Here is a 19,456-nt window from a genome sequence, read left to right on the forward strand (position 1 = left end):
TTGGAAAAAGATGGATGTAATCATTTCCAAAATTTCCGTTTTTATCTAACGAAAAATTCACATTTGTTGGCGTTTAGTCGACGAGTTATATTAATTAAAGAACGTTGATTTAATAAAAAAAACTCATTCACTCAGCATTTCTTAGATACAAGCAGGGGGGGGAGAAAAATAGGTTGGCAACCACTGAGCTAGAATATACTCTTAATACAGAATTCAGGAAAATATTGTAACATGATGATGGGAACAAGTTGCTCAGACACACTGTATATGTGACCAGAAAGTTTGAGATTTAAAATCCTACATCCAGATACCCAGACACTGGAGGCACATGGTAGCTAAAACCACATCCACCAATCAGAGTCAAACTCCACATTCTTACTATTTATGATATCAATATTTCTCAAATATGTGTTTTTATTTATAAGATACTTTCTGGTGGGAATATTCCTGAGCAGTTCAAGACCTGTTTTAAAACTAATTCTCAGGTCTATTCTTACTCAACCCGTCAATCTCTAGATCTTCATCCTCCTAAATTCCTCACCAGTAGAGGACATTTTTGATCAGATTTAGTTCAGGGGTCAGCAACCTTTACTATCAAAAGAGACGTTTTAGGCAAAAAAAAGAAAAAAAAAAAAAAATCTGTCTGGAGCCACAAAACATGTGAGCATTGTGATGAAGGTAACACAGTTTATAGTCTAATTATATAGTATATAAGTCTAATGTAGTGAGGGCCAAAGAGCAAATGTACTAAGGAGTATTAGGGCCACATTGACGGAAACAAATCTGATATTTCCAGAATAAAGTCATAATATTATGAGAAAAAAAGAAAATAACACGTAAAATTACTACTTTATAATATTATGACTTTATTCTCATATTACGAATTTTTTTTCTCGTAAACTTCTGACTTTATTCTCATAATATTAAGACTTTTTTTTCTCGTAAACTTCTGACTTTATTCTCATAATATTACGACTTTATTCTCATAATATTACAACTCTTTTCTTGTAAACCTATGACTTTATTCTCGAAAAAAAAAAAGATTTTCCTCAATGTGGCCCTAATACCTAAAAAATCCACAGGGAGCCACTGGAGAGGAGCTAAAGAGCCGCAGGTTGCAGACCCCTGATTTAGGGGAACCAAATTATGGACTAGCTTTTCACATCTATCAAAAAACTGTTCATCTATCAAATGTTTCAAAAGTCGCTTAAAGGGTCATTTAATTGCTTTCCCCCATGTTGTCCATGTATCTGTTTTTATACTTTTTTTCCCCACTCATTTATGTTTTGTTATGTTGTGTAGTCTTAAATTGTGCAAAATAAATAAACAAATAAACACATGACCACCGTCTTCAGTCTGACAGAGTCAACTTCTTGAACTGCTGTAACAGAGTATTAGCTTCTAATATCAGCGACTGTGTGAGTTCTATCTCTCTGAGTTGACCTGAAACCGAGCCGGGACAGAGCTGCGCTACGTCAGTCAGTCGTGTATGAAAAGATATGAACTCATTCTCTTTTTCTTCTCTTCAAGTACACAAAAACTAATAACAGATAAAGTCATTCAACACCAGAGAGAAAATGTAAAACAACTCAGTAAAATACATTTATTGACAAAAAAAAGTTGTCTTAATCAGTCCTTTTAATTTTACACACAAAAATATCAAAATACTTTACAGGGCTTTTAATCTGAATATTGTCAAATTTGTTTTGATCAATTCTCTCAAACAAATACACTGTACAATGACAACATGCTTGTCCTTTTTAAAATTCAGTGCTCATTTCATTTAATTTCTTTTTTTTTTCATTTCAGGGAACAATGCATTTCAAATGATGCATAGTTATTACTTGGTATTTAGCAACACTTCTGAGAGACGTCACTGCATTTCATGCAATTCATATCCCGATAGGTAACTCGCTCTCCGTCAAACCTCATTCAGAGCCAGGTGCTTAAATGTTGTAATACATAAAAGATACACAGTACGACATTCAGAACATGGATTATCTTGGTTACCCAAACTTCAAAGCTTAAAAGAATGAATGTGTTTTTTGCACAAACATATTAAAGTATACAACTCGTATTCCAACAAAATTGAAAGGTACTAAAAAAAAAAACGATTTACAATTGGGCCCAAAGCGCCCCAGTGCAACATGAGAAAGAAACCGCTTCAGAAATCCTTCGCACTGCTCCTCGGTCAACCTCCTGGAAACAGGGTTGTGTGTCTGAGACTGAGAGGCCACTCCAAAGGACAAAACTTGGTAAATTGCAGACCTCCCACTCGGAGTCATGTCAACGCGTTGTTGGCTCATGTCTTCATCAACATAATCAACATTCTCCTTCTGTCATTGCTACAGTATTCAGTTCCTTTCCGACGTCTACATTAGCTGCTAACAAAATAATCTAGCACTCAAGATATCACATGTATGGGAGATCATGTTCAAGATTGCAAAACAGAAGTGAGAAAATAGTTTTAAACTGCCTATGACAATATTGTTAAAGAACACAGGATAAAATATGAGAAAAGAATCCCTTACTCTGCGTGTTAGTAAAACTGAGCCGTCACTAAGATAAAGTGGAGTGGAAGGAAAGACGAGCTTATCTCTACATTGGCTTAAGTTAGACCTAGGCTCAAACGGCCCTGCGGTGACGGCCGACAGTAACCACACTGGCAACTCGCCGTCCGATAACAGCTACGCTATGCATCTCACACACACACTGCTGCGACGGCACTTTAATAATAGTTTACATCTCTCCTATGACGCCGCCGTGCAGCCTTCACTGTTGTTTCTCAGTTCTCTGAAGCACAAACAACTAAAGAACATTGCATCTGAACACAAAAAAAGTACAATAGAAAATGATTTGACACTTCAGTTACCACTATACGGTTATTCACACGGTTTCGACTTTTGAAATCATCAGTCAGCTATCAAAAGTATAAATGGGTTTTAGGAAGAGTGCTTTACTAATGTACCCCTCCGTGTGCCCCCGAGATAAAAAAACACTATCAAAGAAAGACGACAAGAGAGTGAGCCTTCGGGCTCGTGGTTTCCTCTGTAAATCTAGCATCATTAAGGCATCATCTATCCAGTATTGCTAAAAGAACAACTAGTTGGTGAACATGAAAGGAATACCTATGTGTGGAAGTAACATAAAAAAGTGACACTTCAGGAGGAGGAGTGCAAAAATACTCACATAAATCAAAAACCTGTCAGTCCCTAGTGGCCTAGAAGTACCGAGCATCCTTTAGAAAGGTACTGTGTCCATGACTACATTTTGCTCTGTTAGCTGCTAACATGCAAAGTGCACACTTGTTTAGGTCAAACAATTCATTTCTTACTTACATTTTCCAAATGTTTGGTTTTGTCTGCTTAATCTCGACAGCAACTGGGAGGATATAAAAGTCTTTAGAAAGTCTCGTGATACTTTTTTAGAATAAAATCTGGCCCGTTGATGCCGGTCTCTAGTGGACGATAGGCGCCATTTTTTGGACACGTGGGCTCATTGCCATTTTGACATTTACAAGAGTTAATACCTTAAGAGTTAACATCAAGATTTTTGGTGGGTATTTATATATCCAGTGAAGGCTATTGCGGTAATGAGTCAGCACAAAATTTCAACAATGGAGAATAGGTGGCAGAAAGATCTGAGGTAATAACTAGCTTAATGTTGAAGTGCCACTGACCACACGTCGGAAATGACAGCATATTTAACCCTTTATACGTAATAAGTGCCTGCAACATATAGAAGATCTGGATGACAATTTGGGTGGGGGGGTGAACACAAAGGGAAGACAAAATATCAAGGAAGACAGTTGAGGTTGCAAAGAAGTGGCAGACGTCTGTGATTCTCACCGACTGAATGGAAACTCTGAGGAGGGGAATCATGAACGGTCAGGAAAAGAGTCGCTCTGAACCTCAAGTTCACACTTCGACCCAAAAAGCCTACACAGCACCCGCAGGGGAGGGTGAGCAGGGACTCTGGCTCTGCCTTCACAAGCAGCCCCATTGGTCTAGCTAACAAATTAGTGCAATTTAAGAAGAGACCACTGTATTCATGCTCTCTGAAAGCTGCCTACACAAAAACCTATGAGAAGAACCTCTGATAGAAAGAATTTCAAAAACACGAAAAAAGTCCATCCTGTTATACATTCATAAAAGAGGGTGTAGGATAAAGATGACAGAGAAGGAAAGACGTTCGGAGGTCTCGTAAGTTGACCTCAGTTCTTCAAGCGGGCTGCGGCGCCCCATATCTTCATTTGAGCTGCTCCTGTGAAATCAAGAAAACGTCACCCGTTCTTGTCTCCGCCCTTCTCTCCTGCAGCCTGAAAACACAATCACACGCACCACGTTTAAAACTGTGACCTGATAGAATCATAATGTGAAATCCTGCAGCAGTACTACTCACCCCGGGCTTGTGAAGTGCATTGTCCTGCAGGCCAAAGAGGCTGCCTCCCTGGCCGCCCTGCAGGGGTGAGGCTGTGGCGGAGGACAGCAGGTTGGGTGACTGGGCGATCAGGGGGGAGTTCGGGGTGGAGGCGAGGGCTCCCGTCAGCGTGAGGCGCTGCAGTTCCCTCTGCCTCTGCTGCTGCAGCATCTGGCACACCATCACCTGCTGCTCCTGGTGGACGGGGGGGGGGGGAGACGACAAATCCGTTTATGGGAACATTCAGGAAACCTGGGAACTGGGAAAGGTTTCACATTAACATGAATACATCTGGATGCTTAAAGCTGCAGTAGGCAGAATGTTTTGGGCATCATTGGGCAAAAATCCCATAATAACCTTTCAGCATATTGTAATTCAAGTGTTCTGAGAGAAAACTAGACTTCTGCTCCTCCTCATGGCTCTGTTTTCAGGCTTTAGAACATCTAGCCCCTGACGGGAGACTTTGACCAATCACAGGTCATTTCAGAGAGAGAGAGAGCGTTCCTATTGGCTGTGCTCCGGTCATGTGACCGGAACGTGGCGTTCCTTCAACAGATTCAACAATGGCGGCGGCGTCACAAACGTTCTCATTTTACAGCTAAACCGTGCACTACAAGATGATTCTGAAAACATGTGAGGAGAGAAATAGGCATTACAGTAACAGAATATTGATTCATATTTGATCAGCGCTGCCTAGTTTGACCATTTGATCAGGATTCGCGAGTGATTGACAGCCGGCTCTCATAGAAGGCAGCTGGACAGCAGACCTAAGATCAGCTCTGACTGCTTGTTTTCCTCCAGTCTGTGAAATCTTGTAGATGCCATTAGGAGCACCGGAGGACATGGGAGGACATGGGAGGACATGGGAGGACACGGGAGGACACAGAGGGACATGATTTTTTTCAGGTTACCTGTTTCATGTACTATTGTCAGGATATAGCGACTGTTTTGTAAAAAAAACTTTTCTTAATCATATTTGCTCTAATCTTGCCCACTTCAGCTTTAAGTAATGTTAACTACTAAAAATCAGCCTTTCAGGTGTTTCTTCTTCCCGACGTGTTTCATGTTGATGGGAGACCGACTCTAACTGGCCCACAGCTCTGCTCTGAGAGCAGCTGAACAGGGTCAACTTTCCTTGGGTCAACTGTGTTGTTCCCTGCTCAATTATTTCTACACTGAAAGTGGAAATGTTAAGTTGGTATTGGCGCTGGTGTCTTGAAAAGGGATGTCTACCGAAACCCGGTATTAAACGGGCACCGGTGCTAAATGATTAAAGACCGGAGTATTGATAAGCTCTGATGTTAGCGGTTCTTTTATCAGCACTCTTTAACATTTTGGTGTAATTTATTATCATTCTGCAACACGCATCTCCTCTGTTATCTGAGCTCCTCCACACACACACGCACACGCACACGCACACGCGGAGCAAATAAAAAGCCAAAACTTTATCAATACACCCGTTCAACAAGCATGAACATGATGTGAACGTCTAGATAAGAGATATTTCAATCTGCTCTGTCCGCTGTCTCTCACCCACTGCTGCTGTGTTTACACAGGCACAGCGCACTAGCTCAGCTGATAGCACATTGTTACAAACAAGCTAGAACAAAAGCAGTCTGTATGTAGTCAAAGTGTTTAGCTCAGTTGGCCACGTTTCTTCAAATTCTAGGAAACTTAGATGGTGGCTGAGACAAAGCAGCCCCCCCTCCCTCTACCAGGGGTACCTGCAGGCAGGGATTCACATCAGCAGAGGAAGGAGGACAGAGGACAGAGGACAGAGGACAGAGGACAGAGGACAGAGGACAGAAGACAGAGGACAGAGGACAGAGGACAGAGGACAGAGGACAAGAGGAAGGACTGATACTGACTGATGTCTGTGTTCTTCATTCTTTATAATCTTCACTCAGGAATATTATTACATTTATTTTAGATTTGTTTCCAGTGAGATATGAATGAGTTTATGTAGTGACTTTGCTTTTGTAAACATTACTGTTGCTGCTCATTTAGTTATATTCAAAATATAAATAAGTACTGAATTTATTCTTTTTTAAAATAGTGTATTAAAAAGCTATTGTTTAGTTATGAAAAAGAACTGATAAGAGTATCAATAAAGAACCGAACCAATAAGGAGTATCTATTAGAGTAGTAGTATTGACAAAATCCTATCGATACCCGTCCCTAGTCTTAAATGTACCAGAACACGATCACAAATAAACCCTACGTCGTTCTACATCCACCAGATGTCCACAGTGATTGACTCCGAGCTGCACCACACTTCCACCAGTTTGCAAGTCAAATAGGAACTCTCATGGTGTGGCTGGTTTCCTGTTGTTGAAAAGGAGACACACAGTGACTCATAACTGACTAGTTAACAACAAGCTGCTGTAGATTGTTGCCCCATTAGTAATATTTAAAGTGGAACTGCTATGAATGGACAATATTTCACATCTTACTCTTTTGTGTAGTTAATATTCAAGCATTATGCTTCTTAAAGGGATTGTTTGTAACTTCTTACAGTTATAAATCATTGCGGGTCGGTGTCCCATGCGCGTGTGTCTATGCTGTTCAGACAAGACTCCAACACAAACTACACGGAAGCACCAAAACTGCAAAGTTACATCTAGTGAAGCCCGTCTGTTAAACAGTGTCAACTCTTCCTTCTTCGCCCCCCCCCGACCGTGGACAGAAGACACAGAGGAGACCGTAGCTTTGGTCAACATTACTGCCAAGCAGCTGAAATATAGAGTGGTATTGTGCTTTTAGCTGACGTGTGTCGCCTCACTGCTTTGACTGATTCTTGTTCCTGTCTATGTAGAGCGAGCACCAGGACGCTGACTTTCGTTGACTTAACGGCCACAGGTGTCGCTGTTAACAAGCAATTTCTGATTCTTACATAGAGTCCCTTTAAAGGGACTGTTTGTAACTTTTTAAGTGTATAAATGTACCGGGTCAGCACACATGCGCGCTCACATATGCGCGCTCGCGTGTGGCCGCTGTACTCTCATCTTCTGCCTGCTTGCCTTCACTCAGACAGAGCGCGCGTTCTCCCTCCACCTCTAGACGTGAACACGCGCTCACTCCACACTGCAGAAGAGTTAGTTTAGCTGTGGACGTTTGTGCAGAAATAACTGCTGCAGCTCCTCCAGACCAACAGAGGTTTCCCGTGTCTTGTGAAGTGACGGGGCTCCGCACGTTGTCGTCTCGTTACCGACCGGGTGCCGGTGTCTCCCTCCAGCTGCGGGTGGAGATGACAAGTTACTCGCTGCGGAGGTCTGTCACTCCACAAGACACGGAAAACCTCTGTTGGTCTGGAGGAGCTGCAGCAGTTATTTCTGCACAAACGTCAAAAGCCAACACTAGGATCAGCAGTGATTCATGGAGAGACCTTCGTCTGGTCAGCTAACATTACTGCCAAGCAGCTGAAATATAGAGTGATATTGTGATTTTAGCTGACATGTGTCTCCTCACTGTTTTGAGCGATGCTCGTTCATGTCTATGTAGAGCGAGCACAAGCGCGAGCCCGACGCTGACTTTCATTGACTTAACGGCCACAGGTGTTTCTGTTAACAAGCATTTCTGATTCTTACATAGAGAATGCCTGTTTGACATTTTGGGAAATACACTGAATCGCTCTCTTGCTGATCATTAGATGAGAAGATCAATACAACTCTCTATGTTAAATATGAAGCTAGAGCCGGTATACAGTTAGCTTAGCATATGGAAAGAAGGGAAAACAGCTAGCCTGGCTCTGTCCAAAGGTAACAAAATCCGCCTACCGCCATTTTTTCTTCCCGTGTAGTATGTAATCAAATATGGCCACAATAGAGTGCTGCAGGAGTGAGTCCTAAAACCCAGAAATGAGTTAGCATTTTAGCACTTCTGGTTCCTTCATCTGGAAGTCGGTTTTTAGTTAGATGCCTGAACTAAGGTAACACAAGCTGATGAGATTTTAACGTTTTGTTCTACGATATAAAATATGTCAGTAAATATCCCACTTGTGAGTTTTGTCTTCTATGTGTCTTAATAAAGCTGGTTGCTAACAAGTATCTAAATGAGACTACTAAACGTCATCACGCTGAACACCAGTCCACCGTTAGCTTAGTGGTGGTGAAGTCATGTGTCCGTGGTGTAGTTGGTTTATAGCCTAACGTTAGCGTTTACTTCTGCCGATTGCATTTACACTTCAAAAATCATAAAAGTGGTGTTTATTTGTGGAGATGATCTTGCTGAACAAATGGTTTAAGTATGATGAACGTTTGTTTGTCGGGTTGGCCTACAAAAAATGTCATCTCTGCAGCACTCCATATGGCCAAAATATTATAAATCCGTCATTCCCATAGACTGGCTCGGGACCCACGGGTGGGTCGCAGGAGATTATATTAGGGTCGCCAAATATATTTGCTGAATTTCTTCCATCGTCATTTATTTAAGATTTATATGTGCAGTTCACCTTTGAGCCACATGAGGGAGCACTGAACACTAAATCTATGAAAGGCTGGTTTACATTCTGTTTGTTTTACTGATGAGAGGACAAAAATGAGAGCCTGTTAACTCTGCCTGAATGTATTCATTTGGGCTTATTTATAAAGTATGTGTATGTGTGTGTGTGTGTGTGTGTGTGTGTGTGTGTGCGTGTGCGTGTGCGTGTGTGTATGTGTTTTCATTAAGATGCATAAAACAAAGTTTTGATTTATCAAACGTATATCTCTTCGACATGGCTGGTTAACCTATTCAAGATAATATAAGCAGATGTGGAAACGGCCTGTTGTGAATAGGGATGCACCAATACCGATACCAGTATCGGGTATCGGTTCCGATACTGTGCTCATGTACTCGTACTCGCAAAACGGCTCCGATACAATGCCACCGATACCACTTTACAGCAGTGCGACGTTTACCTCTCGTCACCATCTTTCGGGTCTTCATGCTCCACCTCCCCGACTGTGCGGGCGAGACGGGCCGGTGGTGCGCCGACTCCGCTGAGCCGGGATCCCACCTCAGTCAGCGCGCGCCGGCCCCGCTGAGCCGGGATCCCACCTCAGTCAGCGCGCGCCGGCCCTCACTTTCAATGCGCCACGGGGTTTTGCTTGCACCCTCTGACAACACCACAGACCCCTGGCGCTTTTATGTGGGCCGCGGCACGACACGGTTGACAGTCGCACCGGGAGCAGGGAGCCCCGTCACGGTGCGGCGAGATTCACCCTGGTGCGCCACCTTCGCTCCGAGCCTTTCCTCGGAGCCTTTTTGCGGCGCACCGCCTCGTATGCGGGACTCCCCAGCCTGCCGTGTGTCGCTCACACCCTCCAGCTGGCTGTTAACGAGGGTCTTTGGGCATAGAGAAGTACTCGTATCGGTACTCGGTATCGGCGAGTACCCAAATTTAAGTACTTGTACTTGTACTCGGTCTGAAATAAAGTGGTATCGGTGCATCCCTGGTTGTGAATTGGGTTGGGATGGTTTGTCATTTTTAAAAAGTGTGTCCCCAGAAAAAAAGAGGTTTGGGAAACACTGCTCTAAATCACCAATGTATCGTGTTGTGATCAAAAGAAAGAAATCTTGGAGATCCTATGAGAAAATGTACATTGTGAACATACAGATGAGGGTAGGATAAAGTGTGAGTCATTACGGGAGTGAAGTTCTGTGAGGTGAGGAACTGCTGGAGCTGCTGCTGCTGTTGCTGCTGCTGCTCGAGAAGAAGCTGCTTCTGCTGCTCCGACAGGAGAGAAGACCTGGAACACAAGCAACGACACACACAGCCACGTTACACACCAGACTACGCAACACTCAGGCTGATCAGTCCGAGCTCTTTCAGACTCATCCCTGACATTTCATTTTAAAGTGGATTTATTGTTCAGCTGATGATGAAGACATTCTGGGTACATACGGGCTCACACTCTTGGGAAGCTGGAAGCCCTGTGCCAGTGCCTGGGGGTTGAGCGGTGGAGGCTGGGGGCGCAAAGCGGGGAGTGTGGGCTGAGGGGCGTTCTGCGCGGGAGACTGGATCACGCCGTTCAGACTGCCCAGCATGCCGTTCATATTCAGCTGAGGACTTCCTGCCAGGGACGACATGAGCCCGCCCACCACGGGCTGACCGATGGTCCCCAAGCCGCCGTCGCTCAGACCTCGAGCCAGGCCGTTCAGCAGGGGCTGGCCGAAGGAGGCGGGGCTCTGTTGAGGAGGAGGAGTGCTCTGGAAGGAGAGGGAGGAGCTACTGCGGGACGGACTACCAGAGTGGAGCTCCTGGAACGAACACACGGAAAATCATTTGAGCTATTTGGCTCTCAGCTTGCCTTTGATGTGTATTCAGTGCACTGTAGTTTTAGGGCTGGGTATCTGTACACTGTGAAATAACTCAGTACCAAGTAGTATCAAAACTTCTCCAGTCAGACGATACCTGCATTCTGTGTGGTTTTGCTTGCAGCCAATGAATCACTGCAGGTGTTCTTTGCAAAGCGGCAGCGTCTAACTGGCCAGTGGAGCACACACACAGCTTCCATTCACACGATGGATCGAATGAAGGATACCCAGCCCTACTCAAGCACGCAGTCAGGGTAAATGTGTATAAGTCTATGCACCGATCCGATACCATGATTTATTAACCTCAGCTTGTTTAAACGGAAATCAATTCTTCTTCACCGCTCCAATATACAATATCTCCTCCAATATACCCCAATCAGCCATAACATTAGGTCAGCATGAGCACACTGACCGGTCCCCATACGCAACAAACTGCTCCTCACTGTGTGTTCTGACACCTTTCTATCAGAATCAGCATTAACTTTTCCAGCAGTTTGAGCTCCAGTAGCTCTTCTATTGGATCAGACAACACGGGCCAGCCTTCGCTCCCCACGTGCATCTATGAGCTTCGGGTCTGACCCTGTCGCCGGTTTACCGGTTTTCCTTCCTCGATCACTTTTGGTAGGTCCTGACTACTGTAGACCGGGAACATCCCACAAGAGCTGCAGTTCTGGAGATGCTCTGACCCAGTCGTGTAGAGAGCACTATTTGGCCCTCGTCAAAGTCGCTCACATCCTTACGCTGGCCCATTTATTCTGCTTCCAACACAAAGTTCAAAGTTCAAAATGTTCACTTGCTGTCTAATATATCCCCCCCACTGCCAGGTACCATGGTAACCAGATAATCCATGTTATTCACCTCACCTGTCAGTAGTCCTAATGTTATGGCTGATCGGTGTATATTTTTAAATCATGGTGTCGGATCAGTACTCGGTATCGGTTGATACCGCAAGTTCAGGTATCGGAATCGGGAAGGAAAAAATGGCATCGGAACATCTCTGTTACAAAGAGGTATAAAAGGCAGAAATGTAATTGTTTGACCCGGTTCTGTTTTGTACGGTGTGTTAAAGGTAGGAGATGGTCTACACGTTCTCACCTCAGACGAGGTAACAAAAGAGGTGTCATTCAGGAAGCAGCTTTTGGACAGGGGACTCTTATTGGTGCTCAGGGGGTCTAAGGAGAAGAGAGGCACAAAGATAGGATGAAAACTACAAAATCAAAGGTTTACACTAACCACCGTGGTTATCACTGATGTTAAAATGCCCTACATATAGCATTTACACATCAACAAATCATTGTATTTTCTGTTCGTATCATATCTGCTTATGTACTACGTAGCAATTGTCATAATAACCTGCAGCCTCTACACTGCACTTTGAGCATGTATTAAAGCTGCAGTAGGCAGTATGTTTTTCGCATCATTGGACAAAAATTCCATAATAACCTTTCAGCATATTGTAATTCAAGTGTTCTGAGAGATAACTAGACTTCTCCTCCTCATGGCTCTGTTTTCAGGCTTTAGAAAATCTAGCCCCGTGACGGGAGACTTTGACCAATCACAGGTCATTTCAGAGAGAGAGCGTTCCTATTGGCTGTGCTCCGGTCATGTGACTGGAACGTGGCGTTCCTTCAACAGATTCAACAATGGCGGCGGCGTCACAAACTTTCTCATTTTACAGCTAAACAGTACACTACAAGATGATTCTGAAAACAGCAGCAGATGGACAGCGGACCTCAGATCAGCTCTGACTGCTTGTTTTCCTCCGGTCTGTGAAATCTTGTAGATGCCGTTAAGAGCACCGGAGGACACAGAGCAACATGATTTTTTTCATGTTACCTGTTTCATGAACTACTGTCACAATATAGCGACCGTTTTATAAAAATAACTTTTTTAAATCATATTTGCTCCAACATCGCCTACTTCAGCTTTAATACATTTTGTGCTGCCAGGCATGATTTCATGGGAAATCTGCAGCATTGATTTATGGCACTGAGGGATGGTGCTTTACTTAACAAAACCAGGAGAGAGGTGCTGATTCCCAGGTGCAGAAAGGACAAGCAGGAACTACCACTTTGAGTTTACAGGAAGTTGTTTTGTCAGTGGAAAGAAAGATAAAACTAACAGTACACGGTGTGAGACAGGTGCTATCGATCATCTCACCTATGGTCTAATGAGTTTACTGTCACCTGACGGTAATGCACTGATCGGTTTAAAATGCTTCATGCAGGTGGACTGTTGCGAGTCTGAAGGTGTCGATATGAAAGTGCGTAGACGAGATGAAGAGTCTGACCTTGGCTGGATGACAGGAAGTGAATCTGGGCAGAGGTGTGCATGGAGCCGTGGGCAGAATGCATGTGTGGAGGGAAAGAAATGGCCAGCTCCGTGTTGAGCAGCTGCAGCCGCTCCTTCTTGGCCGTCAGGCTGAGGATCTGATCCTGGAGGCGCTGGTTCTCCTGCTGCAGGGAGTGGAGCGACTGGAGCATCTCCACAACTACAAGAGGCAGGGAGGATAGATGGGTCATCACACAGAAACGGCATCTCAGCTTCCATTATTTCACTGGATTTTGGGGTGGGATGTGATGCAGAGAAGAAATGAGTTGGACTACGACTACTACATGTAGCAGTGTGAGATGCTGTCACAGTTTAAAAAACAACAAATAAATAGATACAGCCATCAGGATTTAAACTCTACTATACTTACTCGTCTATACATGATGCATCTATGAATCATATTGACACAAATGTATTTTGAAATGTATTGTATAGCAGATTTTAACCGGTAGTGATGACTGGAATAATTCTGTTACCACACTGGCACATTATGAAATATCCACTTTAAGGGATAGTTTGGATTTTTTGAAGTGGGGTTGTATGAGGTACTTCTCCATAGTCAGTGTATTACCTACAGTAGATGGCGGTCGGCACACCCCCCAGTTTGGAGAAACAGACCAAACAGAACCAAAGCAATGTACTGCTGTGGGCGGGGGCAGCAGGAAAACAGATTTTAGCCACCTAAACAAAAATCTACATCAGTTTAAGTGTACGCTGTATTTAGAACATTTTCCCCCCTTTATCTTGCTGTCAGACAGCCCTTTCTGACGGGGAACTGAAGCCGTTTTCAATGCTCTCTTTAAAGCCACCAGACTCCTTTGACAAAAGCAGTCATTTTACCTCGCAGAACACAGAAGTTTGCTGGTCTACCGCTGCCTCCATCGGTTAGTTTGTTTGTGTTTTTGTGCAACTTCTGTGTTTTAGAGGGTTCGTTCAGATTCACCAACTCTTTTTAATGTACAAACTAAAGGAACTGGCCAACCTAAAAAAAGATCTATATCAGTTTAAGTGTACGCTATATTTACAACATTTTCTTATTGGGGAACTGACCTGAAAGTGAAACGTATCTATACTGTTTTTGTCAACAGAGTCTGGTGGCTTTGAAGAGAGCATAGATAAGTTTCAGTTTCGGTTCAGTATCCCATAGGAAAGGGCTGTCTGATGGCAAGAGTGGTGAAAATATTCTAAATATAGTGTACACTGATGTAGATTTTTTTAGGTGGGCCTTTCTTTTCGGTGTCTAAGATCTGTTTTTCTGTACATTGCAGTACATTGCTTTGCTCCCGTGCTGGTACTCCTGTCTGCTTCTCCAAAGTGGGGGTGTGACGAGATCTACTGTAGGTGGTTTGTCAATCTATACTAGCCAAATATATAAATATATATAAAAATGAACGCTGCGTTAAAGGTTGGCAGGTTCAATACAACAACATTATTACCCACTGACGCTTTGTCCGCACTGGGAATGTCAGGGGTGCGTGGCGGCTGCGTGGCGGCTGCGTGATTCATGCGTCGGGTGTTCACACCAGCTGTGTTTCAGCTGCATGTCTGCTGCTGTCAGCCCTTTCTTTCTACATAGTTTGCCTTTCATAATGGCCATTTCATTTCATTATAAATCTCATTTATATTTATTTTAGACAGAGAAAGGTTAAGAAACGTGTGGTCATTTGTAAATAATAGTAATAATCCACAATTAAAACTCCGTACTATATTCATTCATGGAGCCCTCCAAGTCACTGCATGTTCTAGAACACTGTCCGGCACATATTTCAGAATAAAAGCCTCGTGTTAACAAATGAAGGAATTCTGTCCACAGAAAAAAAAATACTTGAGGGCTTTTATTTTGAAATGAAAGCAGGAAGTGTTGATTTTAAAATTAGTCTTTTTATTTTTTTTCATCTCCGTAACATTTTTTACAGATATAAACATGTAAACTGTAGTAATGTTGCTGGTATGATGTTAATATACAGTCAATAGATCACTTTCACTGCCTGCTGCTGCTGTGTTACCTGTTAAATAAAAAACAACAGGTAACGCAGCCGCCACACGCTCTTGACGTTCCCAGTGTGGACGAGGTTTTACGGTCGCTGCTTCTGGAGTTCATTTTAAAAATACTGTTATAACTACCCTAAATAAAATAGTTCTGAAACAAACATCACATTATTCTATAAAAGACTGTCAAAGATGTACAATTGACAAATTACACTTTAATCTGGAATAAAGTGCTGGCATTAGTGTGGTGAGTCCTGGACTTTACTTTACAGCAGCGCCATCAGCTCTCAACTAGGAATTCAAGCCCATCCTCTAAATGCTTTCTAATTGATTTTCTATGGAGTGGTCGAGGCGCAGCGTGCCCTGCATCACAGACCGGGAGAACAAACACGCTTCTCTCTCATGTCTGCAGAGTGGAACAGCAGTTAACGCTCATTAGTCTGAAGTGAGCTCTCCCTGGGGCACAGAGAGATATATTTAAGGTGGAGACTGCGGGGCTTTTCTGTTTACAGAGGATGGGAGCCTACACGTATACATAGTGAAGAGATATTAGGGGGCTGGGGAAGAAAGAAGGGTCCAAGTCAGAGTTTAGGAGAGGCAATAAAGGTAAGACAGAAAGACAATGGTAATGGTAGAAAAAATAAAGAGTGAAAGAAGTATGAGGCAAAATAAAAGGAGTGTGACAGCCCTGGGTGGAGAAAGAAAAAGGAACAAAGAATAGGTTAGAAAGCGAGTCAGCTGATGATGTCCCCAGAGTTAAAGTGAGTCAGAGAAAGAGGCAGTGAGAAACCTGGTTCAGGAGAGAGCACGGCAGAAACTCAATGTAGAGAAGAAACATGAGAAACAAAGCTGGAGGAGCTGCTTTTAATATCGTCGCAGCAGCATGCTATCTCTTGCTGTGCTATTTTTTCTGTCCCTAAGCGCACATTCATCATCTCTAATAGTAGGGCTGTACTAAATGCCTTTTTCTTTACATTCAAAGTTTCTATTGAGGTTTTCGAATGAAGCTTCGAATGTCTGTTGTCATATTTTATGATGTCATCACCCTAAACATTTTTTTTTTATTCTAAATTTGAGTAAAGTGATTCATCAGATTAAATTACTTTTTTTTTTTTTTTAAAGGGACTGTTTGTAACTTCTTACACGTATAAATCAATCCAGGTCGGTGTCCCATGCGTGCTCGCGTGTGGCTACGCTGATCAGACTCAGACTCCAACACAAACTACACGGAAGCACCAAAACCTCTTGGTTGTATCTAGTGAAGCCCGTCTGTTAAACAGTGTTGGCCGCGGTCCGAGGACGCGGGGGAGACCGTAGCTTTGGTCGCCAGGGCCGGAGCCTCTGCTGTACTCTGCTCCACTGCCTGCCTGCCTTCTCTCACACACCACGCTCGTTCTCACTCTTTCGCTTTACTCTCACGTGCATGCCCTCACACTCCACACTGCAGAAGAGTTAGTTTAGCTCTGAGAATATCTAGTGAATGTTCAGTGGACGTTTGTGCAGAAATAACTGCTGCAGCTCCTCCAGACCAACAGAGGTTTCCCGTGTCTTGTGAAGTGACGGGGCTCTGCAGAGAGAAACGTTATCGTCTCCGACTAAAACTTCGGTGTCTCCCCTGTTCCCTCCGACCGCGGTCGGGAGGCTGAGGGAGGAAAAGCCAACACTAGGATCAGCATTGATTCATGGAGAGACCTTCGTCTGGTCAGCTAACATTACTGCCAAGCAGCTGAAATATAGAGTGATATTGTGATTTTAGCTGACGTGTGTCTCCTCACTGTTTTGAGCGATGCTCGTTCATTACTATGTAGAACGAGCAAGCGCGAGCCCGACGCTGACTTTCATTGACTTAACGGCCACAGGTGTTTCTGTTAACAAGCATTTCTGAAAGTTACAAACAGTCCCTTTAAGTAAAAAAAACACCAAAAGAACTTCAATTTATATTCTTGCACAAAATATATTAATTCAATCACTTTCAATGACCCATGTCAATTACTTTCACGGCCTTGATTTTTTCCCCTCAAACTTTCAAGGATTTCAAGGACCCATGGGAACCACGTGTATGTTATTAATAACTTACTTGGAACGCTACTTTGTCACCGCCATCCTGAACCTGGGATATTTTCTAGTAGGCTTACCCGAACCCGCCCGACCTGCCCATCACTACTGCACAGCCACCACACTACAAACAGTATAATACTATACCGGGTTCAAAGACAATGGATAGACATGCAAAAAAATAAAAAAGAAGCTCTGCAGCATTTGAATGTTAACGTTGTGAATGAAGCTTCAAACTATTCGGTACAGCCCTGCTAAATAGTCATGTTCTCACAGAGAGAACATAATCATGTACAGATTACAAATGATAGTACAAGGGATAGTTTGGGGTGTTTTGAAGTGGGGTTGTATGAGGTACTTATCCATAGTAACTGTATTACCTACCTACAGTAGATGACGGTCAGCACGCCCCGAGCATGGAGAAACAGACAGGAGTACTTATCCATGCTCAGTTCAGTTCCCCGTTGGAAAGGAGAAGGAACGGGCTGTCTGATGGCAAGATAAAGCTGTGAAAATATTCTAAATATAGCGAACACTTAAACGGATATCAATTTATATTTTTTTAGGTGAGCCTTTCTTTCAAGTGGCTAAAATAAGTTTTTCTGCCGTCCCTGTCCCCGTCCACAGCACTGTATTGCTTTGCTCTGGTGCTCCTGTCGGTTTCTCCATGCTGGGGGCGCACCAACCATCATCCACTCTAAGTAATACACCTACATACAACCCCACTTCAAAACACCCGAACTATCCCTTTAAATGAAGGTACTTGTGAGGCCTCATCCAAGCTTAGTGTGACCTCTGGCTGTGAGGTGATTTCTCCTTTTCAGGTTGTTTAAATTTAAAGGATTCTTAGAAGACCTGAGAAAGTGAAAGCATCCGGTGTTTGACCAAAAAATCAATCATCTTATGACCTTCTGTTGTTTCTTAAAACCACGTGGGAACCACTGGTGTATGTTTCACTCACTGTTAACTCCCATCTCTCCGTTGCCATGCTTCTCCAGCAGGAGCTCAATGTGGGCGCTGGCCGGAGGGACGTTCTCAGGACGGGCTCGGACTCCTCCACCCAACCCGTCCCTCTGGTCAAACAGAAGAGGAAGACAGCTCATAGGAGACCTGGGTGTGGAGGAGAAGAAAAGGAGTCAGGAAGAAGTAAGAAGTCATCGCTGCAGCCGAGCTGTGAAACTACCAACCCGACCCTGTGGCTGTGGTTAGCATGTATTTTCTACTCCACGCAGTCACTTTGATAGTTAAGCTGCTGCTATTTCCCTCTTGCTTCCTGTTGATGGTTACGGAAATAGATGATCTGACTACAGCTGCAGTACAGGGAAACTTTATCCACATGATGTTTCATTTGATGGATGAAAGAGACGTTTGTGTTTTACTACATGCTCACTCATTTTCAGCAGCCCTGGAGGAGCGTAAAATCATCTAGTGTCCAAGATTTAACATAAAAAATACCAATAAAGACGAAATGAGACGTACTGTGAAGAAAGACTCTCTCTCGGTGAGTTCCCCTGACACGGGAAGCGACAGTCATCGAGGTCGGACTCTGAGAACGGGGACAAAGAGTCATCAACGTTACTGGTACTTCTTTTTAATAAAAGGTGGTGCAATATGAAGAGATTTAACGTAGGAGGGAAGAAGATCTGCGTCAGAAGAGGCTTTCATGTAGAAGCTTATCTGGGGCGGCTGTGGCTCAGAGGGTAGAGCAGGTTGTCCACCAATTGGAAGGTCGGTGGTTCGATCCCCGGCTGCTCCGGGTCACATGTCGATGTGTCCTTGAGCAAGACACTTAACCCCAAATTGCTCCCGGAGGCATAGCCATCGGTGTGTGAATGAGTATTTAGATTAAATCCTGATGGGCAAAGTTGGACCTTAGTAGCCTCTGCCATCAGTGTATGAATGTGTGGGTGAATGGGTGAATGCTGACATGTAGTGTAAAGCGCTTTGAGTGGTCGGAAGACTAGAAAAGCGCTATATAAGTCCAAGTCCATTTACCATTTACCATCTGAAACTAGCTTCAGCTTCTCAACAAATGCAAATACATCCTGATGATTGATGTCTGAACTCTCACCTGGCAGTGAGGTCTGGGCTTGGGTCAGTAGTGGCGGCAGTGTCGGGGCTGTGGAGAGACAGCTGGCGAACGGCTGAGTTGAGGTCAGGCTATAGGAGGTGCTGGAACATGGATGGACCTACGAGACAGTCAACATCAACATCTGGATGACACTGAAATCTGGAAAAGATGCTAGTAAAAAAAATGCCTCGCATGAGTGGACCCTGCCGCCTAGCTTGGCCCTCAGAGACTTCTGTGGGGGGGATCGGCATCATCATAAAGCATGACTAGCCCACCTACTCTTTTCAAGTAGTT

General features: G+C 43.8%; 1 protein-coding gene across 2 annotated transcripts in view; it reads right to left on the reverse strand.

The window, feature by feature from the left end:
* Positions 1-1,590: 1,590 nt before the first annotated feature.
* Positions 1,591-19,456, reverse strand: part of LOC141765109 (protein AF-17-like) — a 40,456-nt gene continuing 22,590 nt past the window's right edge. For both annotated transcript variants that reach the window (XM_074631033.1, XM_074631032.1), the window contains 9 exons: positions 19,163-19,280; positions 18,571-18,637; positions 18,053-18,201; positions 13,007-13,207; positions 11,812-11,888; positions 10,304-10,659; positions 10,046-10,148; positions 4,402-4,614; positions 1,591-4,318 (listed from right to left, as the gene is read on the reverse strand). In XM_074631033.1, the coding sequence (XP_074487134.1) occupies positions 4,283-4,318; positions 4,402-4,614; positions 10,046-10,148; positions 10,304-10,659; positions 11,812-11,888; positions 13,007-13,207; positions 18,053-18,201; positions 18,571-18,637; positions 19,163-19,280 (1,320 nt within the window). In that variant the 3' untranslated portion in view covers positions 1,591-4,282. The remainder of the gene's footprint in view (positions 4,319-4,401; positions 4,615-10,045; positions 10,149-10,303; positions 10,660-11,811; positions 11,889-13,006; positions 13,208-18,052; positions 18,202-18,570; positions 18,638-19,162; positions 19,281-19,456) is intronic.

The sequence above is a fragment of the Sebastes fasciatus genome, chromosome 3 (genome assembly GCF_043250625.1).
Source record: "Sebastes fasciatus isolate fSebFas1 chromosome 3, fSebFas1.pri, whole genome shotgun sequence".
Lineage (NCBI taxonomy): Eukaryota > Metazoa > Chordata > Actinopteri > Perciformes > Sebastidae > Sebastes > Sebastes fasciatus.